Source organism: Pseudochaenichthys georgianus, chromosome 1 (assembly GCF_902827115.2).
Source record: "Pseudochaenichthys georgianus chromosome 1, fPseGeo1.2, whole genome shotgun sequence".
In the NCBI taxonomy this organism is placed as follows: domain Eukaryota; kingdom Metazoa; phylum Chordata; class Actinopteri; order Perciformes; family Channichthyidae; genus Pseudochaenichthys; species Pseudochaenichthys georgianus.
Window position 1 is genome coordinate 18,767,831 of NC_047503.1, and position 17,587 is coordinate 18,785,417.

A 17,587-nucleotide genomic window follows, 5' to 3' on the forward strand; every position below is an offset into this window, starting at 1 on the left:
GATTGATGCTTTCAACTTCAATATTTAAAAAAAATCTTCCCAGGGGAGCATGCCCCGGACCCCCCTAGAGGAGGTTAGGTCCCCCCCCACTTAAATCATGTTCACATGGATAGGAAACTAAATACATTTGCACACATCTTGTGTCCATATCTTTCTATTTTGGTGGTCATGCCACAACCGTGCACGTGCATGCATGCGCGAGTCATGGCAAGATATCTGGATTAAGAGGTTGCTTTTTCTTTGCACAGCATGAAAGAAAGGCCAAATGAATGTGCTGTGATTTTTAAGCAGAGGTCAATAATTTGTGCGGCCCTCGGAGGATGTTGAAAACATTGAAATGGCCCTTGAGAGGAAAAAGGTTCCCCACCCCTACTTTAACTGAACGTACCATAAAGTAAACATGAACCTGAGTTACAGTTGCTGATTCAATCACCCTACCTCTCTCCCTTCCTCTCAAGTATAGAAAAAGTTGTACCAGATATCTTTAACATATTTCGGTGTTAAAGGTCTCATATTATACTATTTTTAGACATATATTATAGGTCTCAGATATAAGAATATATAAAAAACATGTCTATGCTCAAAATACCAAACAGATCACCCATTCTAGCCATGCCTCATACCCCTCTATTTCAGCCCTGTTGAAGCTGATTCTGTTTTCTGACACTTTGTGAGTTCCCTGACACACAGGGGAAACATATGTATATAAAAGATATACAAAATTGCATTTTGCAGGACACCCTAAATTCTCAATATAGAAGTTAACAAACAGAACATTCAGTCAAGTTTCAGTGAAGTGTCTTGAGTTAAGTGCAGCCGTGGTTCCAACATTAAACAAATCATTTGAACTTCACCACAAACAGGACACAGGCTAATGGTGAGCTTCCTGTGAGGAAGCCATCCAAAAAAGGCCTGGTTCTAAAAAAACACAATGTCCCCATGGGAGGCCAGCATACTTCTACAGAGATATCAACGGTGCATATGTTGACATACGTAGGGTCATATGCGTCTAACCATGTCCTGTACCCGCTGAGTCGTTGAACATTAGGAATAAACATATTATATGTCATACAGTTCAAAAGAGAGCATGTGATGTCACTGAAATATGACTGACCTGTCAAATACATGCTCTCTGGATCTGAGCAGCTCAAATTGTCAAAGGCCAGTGAAACTGTATCCATGTGACATAACCCAGGCCTGGCATACAGTGCGTTAGAAAGTACAAAATAAAAAGAGGAAACTCTCACATTACAAGAATATTATAAAATGTATTTAGTGCAAAATCACACATTATTTTTGCTTCTTCTTAATATGCCATGAAATAAAGCAGTGCTACACCCTTGTCTCGTGGAATATAGTAATTAAAGTATTATGCAATGGCACAGGAATGAATTCTGCCTTGGGATGTGAGAATGCATAAATCTGTGCAGGTCATGAAAGTCAGAATGACATGCAGAGTGATGTATGACTGCGTCTGGTGAAGACACGCTGGCCAAGCTTCAAGTTTGAGAAGTGGCGTGTCAGCACATCTACTGTATGTAACCTAAGAATGAATCAGGACTCATGTGTGGATGCAAATGCAACACAGATGCCAAAACAAGAACACATCACTCCTCCCTCTTTTTTTGTCCTCTCTCTTAAAGTCTGAGTCAACTTGACTGGCCTCAAAGATGGAGACCACCAGCAGCCCCACCATGAGCTGCCAATCCTTCCTCCCTCTCTCCCTTCACCGAGCCGAGGCAGAAGACCTCGCCTCACCGCTCTACTCGTTTGACTCTCAGGAGCCATGTGAGGAACACGAAGAGAGCCTGACCATGTTCTGTTTGGATGACCTGGAGCCTTTATGTGAACACGCTGCAGCTGTGAGCCACGCAGGACACAGAGTTTACCTCCTGACTGAGGCTGCTACTGACTGCAAGGTAGGAGTCAGGTGTCAGGCCAGCAACTCATTTTAACTGCCTTGAAGACATCAATGTTATAGCTGTAGTGGGTATTTCACCTCTTGTAAAAAGTATTTCTAGCGTAAAAGGCCTCTTACCCCTCAAAACAAAGCAGATTCTTCATGTGACACAATCTCATGTTTATTTGTCGTGAGCTGCTTAACAAAAACATATTTCCCTCCTCAAATTGTTTCATTTATACCTGTGTAGAGGGCTAGTTTCAGTATTCATTATTTTTCACAAGAAAAGATACATTGGAATAGGCAAATAAGAATATTTATTTGTAGGGAAATATGTTTTTGAATCCCTCCTATCAATCTAATCATCTTTTGATTCTGAGGTTGGTATTGCAATTGCCATGAGGTAATCACCGAAGTGAAAGGCCTGAAATAGGTCTCTTTATTCCTCCACTGAAAGCAATAAAGCATCACGCTGAAGGATTGGATACACAGCAGCTGGCAGGAAATCGCTGGGGTCCTCGTGGACACTTCAGCAGGGCAGATGATTGCCGTTAAGAGTGCTTGAATTCAGGACTTCCAGTTAAGATCGCCCTGCTGCCACAAAGCCAGACAACACAGTGGTGCAAAGACGTCAAATAACAACAGCGCTCTCGAAGGCTCAGGCTCTTCTTAGATTGGAAATGTATTTTTTCCAAGATGAAGGGTGCCCCCTCATGACTGTCTCATACTTTTTCATCAACATGCTTCCTGTGACCTCTCAGCAAATGGATAGCAAGGAGGCAGTCAAGCATTTTTCCTTCTCTGTAAATATTTATTTTCCTGCCCAAACAGATGCCACCTGTTAATCCAAGATTAGTTTACACAGGCAGAATTTAGAGTGAGGTTTAGAGAGGCATCCAGCTGAAAGTGAAGCCGGTAATTGCTGTTGCTATCATCGTGTCTGAAATGAATGTTTGGGTCTCATTAGACAGGCAATTTGAACCACACAGACACAAATACTCAACCTAAATCGCGGAGAGTGGATGTACTCTTTGAAATTCCTGTGAAGTCAGTGGTGTATATTCAGAAATGGCTGATTTATTCATACTGATGCCCCAAAGAATAAGCAGCAATTTAACTAATCTTAACTACCTATTAGACAATTGGCAGTTTCAAACATAGAACAATAGTGTGATCACATTTTGTTTAAATATAAAATGTCCTTCACATCCAAATGAATGCAGCCTGATTACTTACCATGTTTTATTGAGATATCTCACACAGTAAAATGTTTTATTCTATAAACTCAAGGTAAAAATGTGTGCATCAATCTGCAAACTGAAGCTGTCATAGAAGTGAACTTTACTCAAATAAATAAGTAGTAACTGCGCTTAAGAACGTGTTTCTCCTTTCGACCACTAGGAGGAGTTGAAAACATCTCTAAATGGACTGAAGAAGAGGAGGGTGCAATTTGAGAAAGTCACACAGAACTGTGAACATGCATCCAGACATAACCAGGTAGAGCTGCAACTAGAGAAACAATCAGAAAAGTTCCGGTGCTAAGTTTATGATTGGTTCACTGCTTTAGGGCCTCCTCTGTTTTCCTCACACATGCCTTTCCTTTTCCACCCTTCCCAGGCTGAGGCCGACCTCACAGAGGAGCACATGAAGAAGGAGTTTGAGAGCCTTCACCAGTTTTTGAGAGAGCAGGAAGCAGCCAGGCTACTCGTCCTCAGGGAGGAACAGAAGGAGAAAAGGAGAGAGGCAGAGAAACAGGTAGACGAAATGAATCAGCTGATAACATCTCTGGAGGAGAAGGTACAACTGGTGGAAGAGGAGCTCGATGCAGGAGGAGAAGGGTCTGGATTTTTAAAGGTAACACAAATCATATGTTTCACAAAAAGTATATAAATGTCAGTTGTCTGTATTTTAAACAGTAACCTTGAACAGCAATACCAAGACACAATGAATAGGTATGTGACATTTCAGGGTATTTTTCACACACAATCACATACAAATGAAATGGTACAACTGTATTTTAATGTTTATGTATTGTACTGCAGTACCTGTACAGGTGACAGGGAACCACAGAAGGTTTGCAGACCTCTGATAGATGTGACCAAACACCTGGGAAACCTCCAGTATGCTGAATGGGAGAAGATGAAACACATTGCCCCCTACAGTCAGTTTCCTTATATTTACAGTGTGTGTATGTGATTACTTCCTGCTCCCTTCTTCAGTACCCTCTGTCTGACCCCCCGTTGTGTCTTCCAGCTCCTGTGACCCTTGACCCCAGGACAGCAGGCCAGTCTCTGAGGGTGTCTCCCGGGTTAAACAGTGTCCATATCACCCCTGGACCTTCACAGTGTCTGGATGTCCCAGCTGACCCAGAAAGTGTCCACCCTCATTCCTGCATCATGGCGAGAGAGGGCTTTGACTCAGGAGTGCACTGTTGGGATATTGAGGTATTCAAATCCTGAGTCTGAGAATTATACTGTAACTATGAGTAATAATTATTGGGCAATAAGACCTCAGAAAATAGTATCAGTACACATGATTTATAGGTTGCTCTTTAATGGTAAAGGTACTATAGGTTCATATATTTTAGGTATGCTATTTTGTTATTACATACTGTCACTGAAAGTGAAATTAGTGTTTGATATCCTATCTCATCTTTAACAGTAGGAGTGTCACTATTTACAGGTATTGACAATAACCTTAATATTCAAAAAGTGTAATATTGATAGCATGTTAATAATAAACACACTGTAATATCCTGAAAAATAATTCAGCTCCTCTTAAAACATTTAAATGTTCTATCTGGCCTCTCCCATAAAGCAAGCACACCAATAATATTGTTACGATAATAGTGCAATGAGAGTCTGATATCATTGCATTCCGATTACCAAAAATACATTATGCCATTAAAATATTGTCAATATCCCATATGTTGATTTTATTACACAAATACTGATGGGGGTTTCAGCCTCAGGAATACAGTACACATAACTTCACCGTCCTTCACAACCTGCAACCTTTGTCTGTCAATGAATACATTTCAAAATCCTCCCCCTAACCTACAAAGCCAACAACCAAGCCCCCTCCTACCTCACTGACCTGCTCCACCCCCACACCCCTTCCCACAGCCTTCTCTCATCAGAAGCCAACCTCCTGTCTATCCCCACACAAACCAAGCACCAAACCTGGGGGACAGAGCATTCTCCACTGTGCCCCCACCCTCTGGAACTCACTCCCACAAAACAATCATAGACAGTACTACCCTCCCCACCTTCAAAACACCAGCCGAGTCTCACATGTATAGACTCCTTTCTGTACATGTATCTCTGAGCTGCCAGGCTATGATATCCATCATGGTATTTAACCTTGTTCCTCATTGTTTTCAACAGGTTGGTGACACCAACAGTTGGGCAGTCGGTGTGGCTGCTCACTCAGTGTCCAGAGGTGCAGATATTATGGCCTGTCCCGAGGCAGGACTCTGGTGTATCAGCCTGCGGGAAGGAGAGTACCTGGCTCTGACCGCTCCCACTCAGAAACTCAACCCACAACACCTCTCTAAGCTGCGTGTGAGGCTGGACTGGGATGAAGGGACGCTTGCATTCTTGAACACTGATACTGAAACACATATGTTCACGTTTAAACATCGCTTTACTGAAAAGGTGTACCCATACTTTGAGAGTACAGCGTTGTATGGGGGATTTTCAGTGTTGGCACAGAGAGTGAAGGTCAGCCTGGGGTCAGATGATGTCCCTGAAGAGGACACTGCTATCCTTGAGGAGGATCAGGTGATAACAAATGACTCCTGGAAACAGGGAGACATTAACGCTCTTTCAACAAAAAACAACGGCAAGAAGAGTGAACGTCTGAATGAAGGCAAGAAATCCAAACCTCAGGGGGGCACCTTGAAGAACCAGATCATTAAAACAAAACCCGCTGAGCTAAAGTCAAAAGATAACAACACCAAAAACCAGAGCAGCAAACCCAGGTTCAGCGTGACCTACCATGTGTCACTGAACAGAGCCCTAAACATCATCAACAATGAGTCTGACAGTCACAAACAAATCCAGATGAATCATGTTGATCATTTGGTTAATCATGCGTGTGTTAAATAACAAGAGCCCACAGCCGTAATGAATTACAATGCCATGATTACCATTCGTACTAATGTTATTCTTGGTTTTAAGTTATGCTAGAAGCTTGCCTCCAGGATTGGAAATTACACTCAGTGGTTGCCGTGTTTTCAGACAGTCATGTTCCCGAGAGGGTGAATCCTGAGGATCCCTTGACTTCTCATTAGAGCCGACAAGAGGTTGACATTTGTATTTTCTTTCAAATGTCCCAACTAGTGGATGTATTGCCATTTGGTACGTACAATCGTGTATTTGCCAGACGGAAACGTTATTCATTTGATGATTCCTGGACTCAGCATTTAGCCTCGTGTGGCCGATATTTCAATTTGTCCAGTATTTTGGTTTATTAACAAATATCTGCAAAATGAATACCTCTATGGTTCTCATCACTTGGACTCTGTGTTTGGTGCTTATAGCCAATGTTACTTCACCGTCAGCTGCTAGAATAGGTGTGCTCTTAGTCTGGTTTGAAATACATTATGAGTTGATTATATTTAATGTTGTTTTATATTGTGTGAAAATATATATTTGCTGTGAGCTCATCAGTATTTTACCTTCTGGAATTGATTTACATGCCAACAACAGAAGATAAAAAAAGAAGTTTTACAAATCTGAAAGTTGAATTTTTCCAGTCTTGTCACAGTTTTTGGGATGATATGTGTAAAACTCTTCATATTGTCTTCTGTTCAAATGCGATCCAAAAAACTGTATTAAATGTGTTGTTTTTCAAAATATGTGTTTTTATTTAATTGCAGAAAATAAAAAGCATCACAATCAGATATTTACATCAGTATTTACCATAGATATTTACAGACGTGTTTGTGCCTGTAAATAGGTCCCTATGTTTCCCTTCTCTCTATTTACACTTTAAAATATGAACATTATCTTCTTTGACAGCCTCTTCTGTCTCAGAGACACGCCGTCCCCTCCATGATGGATTTATATAGTTCCTCAGTAACAGCCTCGTAGCACCCAGCCCGACTGTTCAGAAAATACATCTTCTCACTCTCGTCTTGTGGCTCGTAACCTTCCTTCTGCAGCCGTGTTTTCTGGATTTTAAAGGTACCTGAGGACAAAAATGAAAACGTAACTTCAGGTGTGACTTTGTGAATGTGTGTGTTTGCGTGTCCTTGCATCAATGACTCACCTGTAGTGTCAACAGATGGCATAAGTCGCAGGAAGACGGGCCGTGCGTAGGGCGGCAGGGCTTTCTGTACAGCGATGAAGAACGCATCGAGGTCAAACTGGCCTCCTGTGTGTGCTATTGCTGCCATACCCGCCTTCCCCTCCACTCCTGCATGCAGACAGACAAGTGAGGTCATAAACAGGAGACTATAGGATGTAACACCAGCATTAAGCCCTTAATCTTTAGTCTTGCATTCATGTGTGAATGTTTCTTCCCGTCCTGAGACTGTCTGGTCTCACCTGGTACAGCAGCTCCATAGACGGCTACAGCAGTGTGTCCCAGCAGGCGGCTGAGGACCCCCTCCACCTCTGTGGTGGAAACGTTCTCCCCTCGCCAACGAAATGTGTCGCCGCTGCGGTCCCTGAAATATATGTAGCCGTATTCATCCATCACCAGCATGTCACCTAAAGATAAGGGACAGAGAGACAGAAAACAAGGACAGCCAGAGAGAGGAAAACAGACAAGAGACAAACATAAAAATAGTTATCATCCCTGTAGGGCATCACAGAGTATCAGACAAAGACAACGTAAAGTCTGTATTGATGATGACTCATCAGTACAGGTTTGACTTTGATCTGATCGGATGATGATTCATTTGGCTCCTTAGGCCACAGTGTGTAACACCCTGAGTGTGTCTGTGGGTGTATGTAGTTCAGTTGTGTTTCCTTGGGCAAGAATCGTCATTTAAAGTGTAGTGTATCTATTGATCATCATTTGTTGTGGCTTTGTGCAATGGGTTTCCAGTCCTCAATCACAGACAGGGAATCACTAACAATTACATTTATATTTAAAGTCGCCAATCCAGCGGTGTGATACTGTAAGTGTTCAGACTGTGGGAGGAAACATGTATGAACCCAGACGGTCCATCATCATTACAGCCCAGTCAAGCTTTCCGAACAGACATGGGCTGATATGGAACAATGACCAGTAAACGTTTGGGCTTTTTAAACTGGGTGCAGGTTTTTCTTGCTGCACACCAATATTCTCCCAAACTGTAGGTGGGCAACATATCGAGAACTCATGTTTGGTTTTGTTGAAGAGTTTAATTTAGAAAATGATAATCTAAGAAGAGGAGCGACTGCGTTTCGATTTTACCTGCTGTGACAGAACAGAAAGAGGACATGAAACGAGGGCTATATTTGTGTAAGATAGGTGTTCGTATAGCGGAGCCTCACTTCCTGCCACACTGCTTATATATCTCAATTTTCGACCATCTGCATTCACTTAGTTAGAAAGTGCAAAAACCCGCCGCACAGGACCCCCATAAAGGGTTGCACTTGATGGTTTTACATCACCTTGTGACCACTTGGGACCCTCGCAGATGTGTAAAGCATAAGTCAAGCTTTGATCCGACTGTGTTCTAAAGAGACACAACAAAACACACCTGAGACATAAGCAGAATCCCCCATCTTGAAGACATTGTGAGCTATTTTCTTCTTGGTGGACTCCTCATCCACATAGCCGTCAAACCTCCGGAGAGGATCAGTGTCGGTGATCCGTCCGACTAACATGCCCAGCTCACCTGCAGAAAACAGAGACATGGGAGAGGAAATAAAACATTTTGAAACATGTGTGGCTTTGTGTCTGCAACTAAGCTGTGTGTAAGTGTGTGTGTGTTCTCACCAGGCAGACATGGAATACAGAGTCCTTGTGAATCCCTGAGCAGCTCTCCGCTCACCTCCTGCATCCTGACCAGCCTGATGGGGTAAAAGCTCGGGAGGATGCGACTGTTGAAGCCGCACGCCCCCACCTGAACATGAAGGACATGACGTGAGACAGGATGCAGTTTGGAAAATCCTACACTCTACCTTTAAGACGTCCAAAACACACACCTGTCCGTCTATGTTCAGGAGGCTGCAGTTGCACTCTGTGGCGCCGTAAAATTCCCCAACTCGCCTGATTCTGAATCTCTTGACAAACTCCTCCCACACAGTAGGACGGAGGCCATTACCGATGGCAACACGCACCCGGTGATGTGCCTCTGATGAACGGACCGGTTGGGCCAACAGGTAACGACAAATCTCGCCTATGTATTGAATTACCTTGACAAAAAATAGATTTGTTTTAATAAGTTGGACAGTCTTTGTTGATCATTTATCTTGTTGGCAGTGTGTACTCACAGTGCAGTTGTGTTTGACACAGTCCTCCCAGAAGCGACTGGCTGAGAACTTTCTTCTGATTACAACAGTCAAACCAAAAAGCAAACACTGGCCGACACCCATGATGGTACCTGTATTTCCCATAAACACATTAAGTGAAATGCACACAAAAAGTAGGAAAATATGATGATTATGGTCAACTAAGGCCCAAATCAGACAGAACGCATTTGAAAGATCGGGTCAAATCTTATTTGATTGATTTTGATGAGAGAGAAACGCCTTGCTCGGTTATTTTCCTGTGCTGAGCGTTTAGCATTTGCAGTAGCACCCTGGACGCCTCGAGTTAAAAAAACTTCACTGAGCGGGTAAAAACGCAAAATGTTGTTGGCGTCCCATTGTCCAATCAGGACCATGGGAAGTAGGCATTCTGTTGTGGCGATGACAACAAGTGTTTTTAGTTAATCCAACATTAGCACATTTTCAATGTAGCCACTGTAAGCTGCAAGACATATTGAACAAGTTGTAGCCTCACCTAATTTCTAACATACAGGCTATTTGTTTAGCTAAGCGACTAACTAACATTCTTTTCACCCCGTGTTGGTGAAAGAGGATTTTGCAGAGACTAAAAACGAACAGCTGATTCGGTGGATGCCATCAAAACGCACTCTGTCTAATCGACACCTACACTTGATCAATATGTTACAATGGATCTTAGTCAATAAAAAGCTAAATAAATTACAATAGGATTTGTATTTTTTTGTTATATGATGATGCAACAGGGACATAAGGATACAGTACAACAACTTGAATACCAGCTAGTGTTAGGGTTTAGTCAAACAAGAAGAATGATAGCAGATTATTTGCTGTTATTTGTGACGGGTGTGGTAATGTTTCACTAATGAGAGTATAACATACTGTAATTAAACATGATTATCACCAGCAGAGAAGCATTATGGTACAAATGGGTTGATGTTATACTTTGACAGTGAAATAGTCTAGGACCTGGGTTAGATATGTATGCACTTAATTTAGGAGAGAATATCTCAATTGTTCTAGACTAATATGACCCCACTGAACAACTTGGGATGTGTGCCAAAATCTCTATCCGGGACGAAAAGCCCCAAAATTACCACGCCCTTTTTTAAATGACCACGCCCCTTTTCATCGGAAGTGCTACTTCCGATATAGCTGTATCTTCTAAACCGTTTGAGCTACAGATTTTATGAGGTGCTCAAAATGTTCAGAATGGCCATATCTAGGGGGAGGGGGGTATTATAAATTTCTAATTTGATATTTTACGAGAACATTCGGTCCACTTATTACCATACAACTACCCAAGTACTGGAAATTGAGTTATCCTCTCATGAATGATGTGCATACATGCCTATCTTAACTTAGGTCTTCTACTAATTAATATAACCATTGAATTATATAAAACTAACTGCTTTTTGTTTATTCATAGCACCAGTGCTAAAAGCTGGAGAGAGTATGAGAGAAAGACTTATCCATCCAGTTTAACAGAGATAATATCTCACTGAAGTAGAGCGAAATGGTAAGACAAGCTTTAATTTTTTTATTTACCTACCTCTTCTTTCTGTGGGTATGCCAAGTAGTATATTGTATGGTGATACTGATAACCCATGCCATCAATAATTTTAAACATGTTTCTTTTATTTTCAGGATGTGGTACCGCTCGCTGCTCCTTCTGCTACACCTAAGCCGATCAAGCCGATCGATCTCGAGGAGTGCATCCTATGCCAGAAGAAGAACCGATCTGAGTACCTCTCTAGTGGTGAAATCGGCAGGGGTTATATTGTTTCGCTTGCCAAACAAACAGAGAGTAATGACACTCGAGCTGCTAGGGTTCTTCGACTGACCGTGCAAGAGCAGGGTATCATGAAATACCACACCTCATCTTGCTACAGAAGTTTTCAAAGGGATATGGCTAAGACTGACAGCATAACCCAACCACTAGAACAATCAGAACCATCTCGCATGAGATCACCAACTCTGCGTTCTTCTTGGTTGACAAAGATGGTTACTTGGGGAAGAGTGCCAAATCACAACTTGGGACTGAGCTGCTGAAGTTGTGCCCACTAATAGATCAAAAAGGTCCAGAAACATCCCCACAAACCCACGCCATCATTATCGACTTCATGGCCTTGGTGAGAAAGGTCCCCTTAAAGAAGCTTGATCCGCCCGTCAAAACATTCCATGACTTTGCTATTGCCTTGACATCTATGGTCACCAAAGCTGGGCACAACTGTGATGAGATCCACATCGTTTTCGACACTTACAGAGAGGATAGCATCAAGAATGGAGAGAGGGAGAGAAGAGGGAAGTCAAAGGAAATGGTTGTCCTTGATGTGATATCACCGAACTAAAATGTCCCAGTGGTGTTAGAGAACTTCTGGTCGTCTTCCATCAGCAAAACTGCTTTCCAGGCATTCTATGTTGAGTGGCTCACCACCAATTACCAAGGTACCAAACCTCTATACCTTGGTATATCACCACAGGCATGGACGGTGTCAGCTGGGTGTGCTTCTCCATTCCCTCGGCTCAACTGCACACACGAGGAAGCTGACGACAGGATGATGTTCCATGTGCAGGACATTCTAAGCCACCGTCAGGACCTACATCCATTACGCTGTCATCAGGTGACACAGATGTCTTTGTGTGCCTGTTATACCACATCACAGTCAATTGGAGAGATCTTGGTCTCAAAGAGCTCTGGCTCGTCCGCAACTCAGGAGTGAGAAGATCAATATTACCACTCCACGATATCTGCTTAGCGCTGGGAGACGAGCTCACAAAGTGTCTCCCAGCACTCCATGCGCTGACTGGGTGCGATACAACCAGCAAGATATCAACTAAACTTGCAGCCCTGAATGCTGTCCGCAAACCAGAAAATTCCTCTCTGATCCTGAATTTCGACAGTCCACAGCTAACAGAAAATGCAATACAGCTGGCAGAGACATTCTTGGTCAAGTGTCTCAAACCATCAACAGACCTGAAGACATTTGACGACCTGCGACTCGCTGCATTTGATAGCAATGCCCTCAAGATGGACTTCGAGAGAACCACTTGCACATCAACTAATGCAAGAAAACATATCCATAGAGGGTATCACCAACAGCAGCTGTGGGTCCAAGCCCCATTTAGAGACGCCACCTCGATTATGAATGCCGAGAATTATGGTTTTGTAAGATTGGGTAGTTCATTAATCCCTGAGTTTGTGATCTCAAAACCCGAAGGCCTGCCAGATCCCTGCACATGTGGCAAGTGTGCTCCCAAGAATGGGTATCCCTGCAGGGTAGCTGGGATCAAGTGTTGCAAATACGGCAAATGCAAGGGAGGTGATTGTTGTAAAAACCCTATCACTGAATGAGCACTGCTCATCATCCTCATACGGGGACCTGGACTCTGTTGTCTTACTCTTCATGTTCCTCACCCTGGTTTACGTGACACATAAACAGTACTAATGTGGTGTTAAATAAGTATTGTTGGCTGTTGGGTAATTTATTTAAGCTCTCTACATGACACAAATGTTATAACTTTGCTCTAAGTCCAGAAAGTTTAAATTAATAAATATAATGGCCATTCCAGTGTGTATAGGTAGTTGTATGTAAGTTGACCTATTAACGGTTTTTAGCCATTTCTAGTAAAATATGAACATTTTGAGGACCCTCAAAAGCAGTCTTGTTAGTTTATAATTCAATGGTTATATTAATTAGTAGAAGACCTAAGTTAAGATAGGCATGTATGCACATAATTCATGAGAGGATAACTCAATTTCCAGTACTTGGGTAGTTGTATGGTAATAAGTGGACCGAATGTTCCCGTAAAATATCAAATTAGAAATTTCTAATACCCCCCTCCCCCTAGATATGGCCATTCTGAACATTTTGAGCTCCTCATAAAATCTGTAGCTCAAACGGTTTAGAAGATACAGCTATATCGGAAGTAGCACTTCCGATGAATAGGGGCGTGGTCATTTAAAAAAGGGCGTGGTAATTTTGGGGCTTTTCGTCCCGGATAGAGATTTTGGCACACATCCCAAGTTGTTCAGTGGGGTCATATTAGTCTAAACAGTTGAGATATTCTCTCCTAAATGAAGTGCATACATATCTAACCCAGGTCCTCTACTAAAATACATCAGGGATGATGACAGGCTTTTTTTTTTATAAGGGTTCATCTAAAACACTTCTTTTTTATAACGCATTTTAAAGAGACACAATGTGTATAATATGAGGAGCATACTGGCTGAGAGAGTGAGGCCTACCTGCAGAGTGATACAGGGGAAGGCAGTTGTAGATGACATCATCATGACGTAAGCCAAATGAGTGGAAACCAAAGGCAGCGATGCGAAAATACCTGAAGAGAATGATGGAATAAACTGACTGACGAACATCTTCACCAAACCGATCCTTATGGTCCTGATTTTAATTCAAACACTTAAATATTGTATATCTGAATGTATTATTACATTAAGCTATCCTATAGTTTCCAAATAGACAATAATCAATGAGATTCTTGGTTGTAAAATCAGTCATAAGATGCTATATTGTCTTTGGTGAATTTATGATAGATAAATAAAAAATATAATTATATCATATCAAAGAAAAAATTATAAGAATCAAAGAAAAATAGTGCAATGATTGTGAGCCAATCATGAGTTGAAGCAATTTGGCCCAGTTGTCCTGTAGGGTTTCCTAAAGCTTGCTAATGCAAGTGTTATTAAAAAATGTGCTTTAGAGATTTGTTTCATTTTCTTTCCCTTCATAAACATAAATGCATCATCCGTTGAGATGAGATCACAGATAAACTCACCGACTGTGCACCACCACAGCAGCCTTAGGCATTCCTGTTGTACCAGAAGTGTAGATGTAAAAAGTTTGTCTGCATGGAGAGTTAGAAAACATAGGGGAAACAAATTAAGTTTTGCAAAGCTGAATTGTTTTAGGAATGTTCCAAAGAAACAGTCTTTTGTCTATTGCCAATGTTTGACGTGTGTGGTATGCATCCCAGAATCCCCCATCATTCCTTAACATGTTGATGTCTCTCCTTCCAGATCCTGTGCATGTCTGACAAGCAAAGACTTGAAGAGTATGCACCTAGGAATGTCATGTGATGGCAAAGGTAATAACAGTACAGATCATCAAATTAATAAAAGGTGAATACTTCAGATATATCACATAATATTCTAATTAAGTGAGGAAGGAAGTTTACATATAGTATACCATATAAAAACACCTTTAAATGCATTTAATTGGTGTGTCACGTGTGACAGTGTCAGTATTCCATGATGTGAGTTGGTGGGTCTGTTTTAGTCGTGCTTAAGAGCACGCTCCTATCTGGCAGGGAGCATATCACTCGTAGCAGGCAAAGACTTGCTGAAGAAAAGTAGTAACATAAGTAAATGATATGGCAACAGTCATACCAGAAACCTCCATGCACAAACACTCAGCAGAGCCTCACCGTTGAAGTCCTTCCTGAGTGTGTAGCGGGGCGGGTGTTTGGGAAAAACCCTCCAGCAGGGCGTCCAGGCTCTGAGCGCCGCACAGCTCCTCTTCATCGACCTGCTCACCACTGCTGAACAAAACCATGTGGGGCTGCAGAGACCCCCGCACCTCCAACACCGCTTGGAGACAATACAAAGTCACATGTTACAAATGTGTCTGAAGAGGATCAGCGGTCACTATCTATCAGCTGAAAACTATGTTAAGACAGGATTTAAGAGAGGCATTCTGTTATGGCATGTCCATAAACAGTTTTTGTTGTGTGCATTATTTTGGAATTTGGTCAAATGTTGAGATTTTCCGGCAACACTGAAGATATTGATCTTGAGCTTTTTTTGCTTGGATGAATGTATTGTTTTGTCTCCTCTCTCCTGTAAGCTCTGTCCTAATACACAGAAAAAAAACTCAACAAGTGTAATCTTGTTTTGTAACGGACAAGTTCCTTATCCATTAGGCCTAGGGGAAATTCACAGGAAGACCATTGATGTATTGCCTTTAGCAACGATTTGAAATAATACTTCATTTCAATCAAACGTTGAGTTATTTAAATTAGTGCAATAAACAGTGTGTTCCTTTTTTTTTTTAAATATAGAACTTATTTATTTATATAGTTGTATTCATGTGGCCTTGATGTCTTTTAAAGAGATATATCAAGGTCACTTGGACTTGGATTTGTTGTAAATGCACTTTATTATAGGAATAAAACACCATAAAAAGCTATACCTTCTCTCATCTCTGTCCGAATACCATTGCCCGAGCACCAGACACGCCAACACAGTGCAGCAGCGAGTGCAGTCGGAGGTGTGGTTATGAGAGCGGCCTCTACGCCGACCATAGCCAGACCCAACCATAGAGCCACCACTGAAGGCTGGCTCTCCATGTACAGGGCTACCACGCTCTCCTCGGCCCACCCCTGAGCCAGGGCCCAGTGAGCCACAGCATGGCACCGCTCGCAGTCCCTGAAACTCCAAACCTGGAATAAAAGAATATGGAAATGCAGTAAACAGTCTGTGATTCTATTTGACGATTGATGATTTCTCAGTGAAAATGCTCTGATGCTGTTAAAGCTGCATTTATATGTAATCTGCGTTTATTCCTCACCTCTCCTGTAGCCTCATAGATCAAAGCAGGTTGTCTGGGTGCTGTGTAACCATACGTGCAAAAAAGGGCAGGGATGGTGCTTCTATTTCTCAGATTACGGTACATGGAAAACCTCACTCGCAGGTATCACAACCAGACACCTTTTAAATAATGAAGAGAAGAAAAGGGAGGAATAAAAGGAAGTTAGGAAATAGCAATGAAGTGGGAAGATAAGTAACACGTGCATTTCACTCAAACTCCTACATTAGGTCTCTTTTTGATGGTGGCATATAGCTATATATATGAACGTCCAGGAGCCCCTCCAGACCAAGCACAGCCCCAGCCCTGCCAAAAGGCTGCACAGCCAGGGGAGGGAGAGCAGTCTGACATCCCAAAAAACACAGATGAACACGCTGTTACACCACTCAGCAGATGCATGGTGCTACCCTGTGAGCATGTAAACAGGGAGCATAATTCACAAAAACAATCACGATAGAATTCAAGTTGAGAGAGAGCAAGGCTTACCTGTTTAATCCTGCTGCACTAAGAAATCAGTAGCAAAAACGCTCCTTCATATGTCCAAATGTGTCAGTAAACTTGACTTTTTTCCCCACAAGAGTTGTCAGAAGTAGTCTGCAATAGTCGAGGTGACGAGGCTCACTGGAGCTGACAGCAGAGCAGGTTACAACTCATAAACCGCTGCGTCACTGCTTGCCTCGTTGCTCCCTGCGGTGTGAATCATCCCCCCCGAAGAGAACAACATGTCACGTAGACTCTGATTTATTCAATTGTAAATGTCTCATTTAATAGGAAACACATCAAGTGATCGCTTTACTGATAGATTGACACATATCGAAAAATATCTGTGGTGAACGCATTGACCGAGTAAATGAACTGCATTAAAAACAGTATTGTCAACAAGTGTAAATTGAAGCCCGGAAAATGGCAGCAGTTAATTGTTGGATAATAAACGGCACAAGCTGAATGTTAAGGCAGTTTGTTTGCTAATTGAATTAGCTAGCTAAGTAGGTTAAACTAGCGTTTTTACATGTCCTCTTGAACTTTATTTCTTATAACATAGCATAATGTTGGATAAAATACAAAAAGCACAAATAGGGCTACCTCAGATTTGTTGGAAGAAAATTACGCACTTTCCCAATGAAAGGTATATAATAGCAATCAGCTATGCTAGCTAACTATCAAGGGATTGTCGGTCCTGTGTGTAATGCGTCAGTTTGCTCACGTTATGACTTGTGGCTACATTTATCATAAACGCAATGTAAGCAATTGCACAACCTATTGGCACATTTGAAGTTTTTATTCTGAAGTATTAAAATGTCAAATATCAAGAAACATACATCATTAATCAATTATTTCACACACAGTGACGTCACGAGCTACCCCACAATGCAACACGCTCCATATATATATATATATTATATATATAATAATCGCCATTTCCTGGAGGTGCAAATATCCTGGAAGTGCACATATAAACAGCTAGCTAACGTAGCCAGGCAGAGCGCACTAGGTTTTTTTTTTAATATTAACGACCGAAGAAATCGCTGCATGTCTTCGGATTATATCTCTGATTTGAGGGGTGTGCTTTAGGGTCGTTACCCAGCGTAAACTAGAGCTGTGTGGGTTGTCGGATTGCCCTTAAAGTACGTCCACAC

The 17,587-nt window shown here is 41.9% G+C and overlaps 1 protein-coding gene and 1 pseudogene across 1 annotated transcript; one reads left to right on the top strand and one right to left on the bottom strand.

Moving 5' to 3' along the window:
* Positions 1-1,665: 1,665 nt before the first annotated feature.
* LOC117455001 (E3 ubiquitin-protein ligase TRIM35-like) lies at positions 1,666-6,716 on the top strand. The gene is made up of 7 exons (XM_034094346.1): positions 1,666-1,919; positions 3,302-3,397; positions 3,518-3,754; positions 3,830-3,852; positions 3,943-4,061; positions 4,154-4,344; positions 5,287-6,716. Exons 1-7 carry the CDS (start codon positions 1,671-1,673, stop codon positions 6,007-6,009), a joined length of 1,638 nt encoding a protein of 545 aa, XP_033950237.1. The 5' UTR covers positions 1,666-1,670; the 3' UTR covers positions 6,010-6,716.
* An 85-nt stretch (positions 6,717-6,801) lies between these two features.
* On the bottom strand, positions 6,802-16,349 carry LOC117454389 (long-chain fatty acid transport protein 1-like; annotated as a pseudogene).
* Positions 16,350-17,587: the final 1,238 nt, after the last annotated feature.